Source organism: Diaphorina citri, unplaced genomic scaffold (assembly GCF_000475195.1).
Source record: "Diaphorina citri unplaced genomic scaffold, Diaci psyllid genome assembly version 1.1 scaffold4506, whole genome shotgun sequence".
Classification (NCBI taxonomy): Eukaryota; Metazoa; Arthropoda; class Insecta; order Hemiptera; family Psyllidae; genus Diaphorina; species Diaphorina citri.
The window spans coordinates 13,919-17,634 of record NW_007381904.1 but is presented as its reverse complement, the minus strand read 5'-3'; the positions used below and the strand labels follow the sequence as shown (position 1 = coordinate 17,634).

At 38.3% G+C, this 3,716-nt stretch overlaps 1 protein-coding gene across 1 annotated transcript in view; it reads right to left on the bottom strand.

Moving 5' to 3' along the window:
* Positions 1 to 472: 472 nt before the first annotated feature.
* LOC103521091 overlaps positions 473 to 3,716 on the bottom strand; it is a gene marked incomplete at both ends in the record, with an annotated part of 13,108 nt that continues 9,864 nt past the window's right edge. The window contains one exon of the mRNA XM_008486195.3: positions 473 to 628. Within this exon, the coding sequence (XP_008484417.3) occupies positions 473 to 628 (156 nt within the window). The remainder of the gene's footprint in view (positions 629 to 3,716) is intronic.

Below are 3,716 nucleotides of genomic sequence, written 5' to 3'. Positions count from 1 at the left end.
AAAAGAAGGTTTATTTTCACAATCCGTCAAACAGTTTGGCCAAAATACTGACATTTTGGTGCAATCGAGGATGATGTTATCAAGTGAGGGGATCGGTGCTCGTCTTCGCAAGTAAAGGGACACAGCCAGCCTAGTTAGCTTAGTTGGTAGTGCGTCTACTCTGTATGCGCTAGGCCGCGGGTTCGATTCCCGCCCGGGGCGGAGATAATGTTCGTTCTCGGAACGGCTGGCTTTCCTCCTATCCTGTCTTCCTTCTCTCTTCGATTTCGGGACGATAAGACTGATAATGCTCGTTCTCGGAACGGCTGGCTTTCTCCTATCCTGTCTTCCTTCTCTCTTCGATTTCGGGACGATAAGACCTTAGCAGTTACAGTTCCCTCTATCAAAGCTCTTAAAAAAAGAAAAAAAGGACATTATTTCTTATGCTCATAGTGCTACTGGGATTAATTAATCACATCAAAATCCCAAAAGCAAAAATGCATCCGGGAGGATTCTAGCCCCGATACCCAGTAGGGTTGGCGGTTACTTACGTTGCTCCATTGTTGATAGAATTCCTCTCCGACCACTCTTTCTCTCTCGTAGTATTCCACTCCATGCCAGAATCCCATTGCTCCAGCACTCAGTAAACCTGAGGAACACAAAATACAATCGTATTAGGAATTCAGTGCTCACTGCAGCATTGTAGGATTTTTCCAAATACATATACCTGGCTTTCTCCTATCCTGTCTTCCTTCTCTCTTCGATTTCGGGACGATAAGACCTTAGCAGTTACAGTTCCTTCTGTCAAACCTCTTTTTTTTTTTTAAAAAAAAAGAACATTGTTTCTTATGCTCATAGTGCTACTGGGATTAATTAATCACATCAAAATCTCAAAAGCAAAAATACATCCGGAGGATTCTAGCCTCGAAACGCAGCAGAGTTGGCGGTTACTTACGTTGCTCCATTGTTGATAGAATTCCTCTCCGACCACTCTTTAAACGTGTTTTGGCACTAAAATCTGACCATTGAAAATTTGACCCGATTACATTACTTTCCTTCCTATAGGATAAGGAAAGTAAAAAGTCCCACTCCTAAACTCAGGTGTAGGGACGAACAACCCTAAAGGTAACTTTTACGAATCCAGCTAAATAGAGTTTTTACACGGATATTACGGAATAATTGTTACAGGTATAGGGTGATTTCTGATTGGCTCATTTTGATTGGGTCCTAATCTGCAGTTTGTGTTGTTATGTCACAACTGTGGTGCTCACTGCAGCATTGTAGGATTTTCCCAATATCTCAATAGTCCTAAATAGTACTTTTGTTTATGTCTCAGTAGGATTGTCCGCTTTGGGAGTGTCCGATACTCAGAGGTTTTCCCATAAGAAGCTGATAAAAATGTCCCCGTTGACCCGTTCCAATATTTACCTACCATGCTGGCACCGGTCGCTTTGCGCATTATGTTACATAGCTACTCATTTTCCTCACAAGGCTGAGTGGGCCCGCAACAGCCAGTCACGGAATCAATCATTTGCATAATAAATACAAATTTCTTGACCCCGCCGGGAATCGAACCCGGGTCTCCTGCGTGCAAGGCGAGCGCAGTGACCACTGCGCCATGGGAGCTGACATCTAGCATCAGAAATAGTAACTTTTTAACATAAATCAGACTAGGGTCCCAAAAAAATAAGTATGACTATTATTTTAGAAATGAGTGGGTCAAAAGGTTTCAGAAAATGCGATCAATTATTTCGTAGCTTTGTTTTTTGCTTTCTTCTGCCTTTCATTAAATTTAGGACTTGAGCTTAATTCCGGCTTGTAAAACAGTAGAACAGGGTACCTATTCGATCTTTTATTTTCTAGCTTGAAACAAAAACCGATTTATTTTGAAGTTATGTCATAAAGAATTTAAAATTAGTTGTAATCCTGTACAAATATTTCCTTAAGGTAAAATTAAGATTTTTCGTAGGAAGGTAGTCATAAAAACTAAAATTAATTTAAGTAGTAAGCACGAGTATGTTGGTAAAAAAATAAAGAATCTGTGGTTACACTGGTTACTTCAAGAGCATTCCTGATATTTAGGTATGTGCAGAGTGCAAATATCTGAGCGCACGGCAGTGCGCCAGGCCAAGTTCCAGTAAGCACGCCTGTGTATTTTTACACGAACCGATTCGGCAGGTTTTTCTCACTTGATAACGTTTCTCTAATGGCGACTGGTAAAAAGAAAGAAGGGATTTAGGTATGTTTAAAGCTACCAAGTAGGAACGAGTATAAAATTTAAAGAATTCTGTTAAGAGGAATAGGGGACCTTAAAGTTTTAAAGATGTTATGAGAGAGATTTTGACGAGTGTAAAATTGGTATTATCAATGGTGTTTTCAAACCTCATTTAAGTCTGTTGAGAAAAAATCTTTTTGAAAAGTACATATTATTAAAACTGCATGCGTTTTTTCAAGAGATTTGGCGTTCCCTGACGGGTTTACTTTAAAGGAGGGTCAAGACCAATGGGCGATTAAGTAAACCTTCCTTTGAATAAAGAACGAATGGAAAAAAAAGATAAAGAGATGTACGATGTTTAAGAAACTACATTTATAAAGATCAACAGATGACAGAATAAACTGCGCCGACGCGCATATTTCACACAATAACACATAAACTATTATAAATACACGAAACTTACAACCCAAACACGATGGACCCTACGCACTTCAAATAGACCTTCTCTTCAATGTTAAATGGACAAACGCAACTGACATATAAGATTACTCTTAATATAAAAGGAAAAAAATCACTTATAGTTTGCCCTGCACTGAAATTCAAACGAAATCTTATCAACGAGTTTGCGGTGTTAAACTTGGTTGAAAGTTTCTGTTATTTTATGCTAATAACTAAATATTAATCATGCCTGCGGAATCCAGTAATAATCAAAATTCATAACCTCTCGTTCTTTTCACAAATTTAAGATACTTAAATAGACACATGTTTTTGTTGCCTGGGCTCGCGGCGCTCCCCGTCTTGGGCGCGTGCTAATGCCCGCGCCTCGTTTACATTTTAACCATGAAAAAGTGAAAGATAAAATATACAAAAAATATTGAACCTTCTTTTTTCCAAAACCCCCTCTTTTTTGTGAAGGGACGCAGATATGAGTTAGACCCCTCAGTTTTCGAAACACCTTTGTAGCTTACTTCGCGTGGCACAACATCCACATGTTGAGAGACACACCGCAGGGTCAGCGGGGATTGTAAGATAACCTTACACCTTGCGAGGAATTGCTGCTTTTGTTTAGAATTATGAATTTTAATTACTCTTTACAATTCAAATATTCTTTTTGGCTCATAATATTAATATCTATAATTTAAAATAATTTATAATGGTTTTGATGATTATTTTGTTTTTGGCAACAAAATTAATAAAGAATACCTTTCCTAATTATATATTAATTATTTCGTCCTTGATACCGACCTTGTACTGCTGTGTGATCACATGAATTTTGATGAATTTATATTTGAAGATTATTAGGGGGTGTTTTTGTGTTTACCCACTTTTCTTTGGTTCAAGGATAGGCTACTCACTTACTCATATACTTTTTTCTTAACGGCGCTAAAAAGCGGCAGATAGAGGGCCTTGATGAGACCATATAAGTCCTCAAGGCCTAATGTACAAATGTATGGAATCAGAATGGATTTATACGGGACTTAAAATTTTCAAATGAATCGTCCCTTAGGCTAGAGATGCTTCC